This window comes from Ipomoea nil, unplaced genomic scaffold (assembly GCF_001879475.1).
Source record: "Ipomoea nil cultivar Tokyo-kokei standard unplaced genomic scaffold, Asagao_1.1 scaffold2848, whole genome shotgun sequence".
NCBI lineage: Eukaryota > Viridiplantae > Streptophyta > Magnoliopsida > Solanales > Convolvulaceae > Ipomoea > Ipomoea nil.
The window spans coordinates 817619-818844 of NW_017619276.1; the positions used below are offsets into that span (position 1 = coordinate 817619).

Sequence of the window (1226 nt, forward strand, 5' to 3'; positions counted from 1 at the left end):
GTTAAAAGATAATAGTTACAAGATATATTGCACTATAGTTACAAGATATAAATAATAAAAATTTCACTCTATAAAATTTGCCGCTTTTTCGAAAATTTTTACTCCGTTTACTGAACTTCCCAAATTCAAAATCTAAACACGCGGGACCACCTCACGCTTCCAAAAAAACCACGATCTGCGTCATCACGTGAGAGGCAATCTCTACAGCGTCGATTCAAATGCTATCAACGGCGTTAATGAGCTCCAACCCGCATCACGCAGATTACCATCTCTCACCGTCAATTCTCATAACAAATCCAACGGTTGTTCTCCACTTCACTTCGTTATATAGACCTCCCAAAATCTCAATCATTTAACAGCGTGATCAAAAGACAGGTCAGATTTCCTTAGCGAAGAAGAGAAGAATTTGCTGAAAATGTCTGGGCGTGGAAAGGGCGGTAAGGGTTTGGGAAAGGGAGGAGCGAAACGACACCGTAAGGTCCTCCGGGACAACATCCAAGGCATCACGAAGCCGGCCATTCGCCGTCTTGCTCGCCGTGGTGGAGTGAAGCGTATCTCCGGCCTCATCTACGAGGAGACTCGCGGCGTCCTCAAGATCTTCCTCGAGAACGTCATCCGCGACGCTGTTACCTACACTGAGCACGCTCGCCGGAAGACGGTCACCGCAATGGACGTCGTCTATGCTCTCAAGAGACAGGGCCGCACTCTGTACGGATTCGGCGGTTAGGTTTTGATATCGGCGGTGTATATTTCGGTGGTGTTTAGATCTAGGGTTGATGATTAGGGTTAAATTGGGCGTTCTGTTCTGAATCAATCTCAGATTGATTGTTACAATGTGACTCTGATATTAATCATATGAATTTCAGTTCTTATGAATTCTCAATTTTCTTAATTTTATATCTATTTTATTCTTGGTTGGAATACGTTTATATTTCAGATGTTCTATGAAAAAGTTATTCAACGATCATCATTGATTATAGATGAAGCAATGTTTTTTTTTTTCGGCTAGTAGAAAATACAGTGAAGCATCACTACAGTATGATTTATGTAAAAAGCATAAAAGACTTTCTATACAGACATGAAAGTGAAAAACTTTAGCAATTCATATTCCGTTTCGTATTTGAGTAGTTTTTGTGTAAGATATGTGCTAATTCAATCGAATTTTGATTATTATTTTAAAAAATTGAACTTTATTTATCATCATTTAGGATAACTCTCATGAATTA

The 1226-nt window shown here is 39.5% G+C and overlaps 1 protein-coding gene across 1 annotated transcript; it reads left to right on the forward strand.

The window, feature by feature from the left end:
• Positions 1-340: 340 nt before the first annotated feature.
• On the forward strand, positions 341-897 carry LOC109160573 (histone H4). The gene has a single exon (XM_019308860.1). The coding sequence runs from the start codon at positions 416-418 to the stop codon at positions 725-727; it is 312 nt and encodes a 103-aa protein (XP_019164405.1). The 5' UTR covers positions 341-415; the 3' UTR covers positions 728-897.
• The last annotated feature ends 329 nt before the right edge of the window (positions 898-1226 follow it).

Coding starts and splice junctions, on each gene's coding strand:
- LOC109160573 (XM_019308860.1), top strand. CDS start 416: ATGTCTGGGCGTGGAAAGGGCGGTAAGGGTTTGGGAAAGGGAGGAGCG.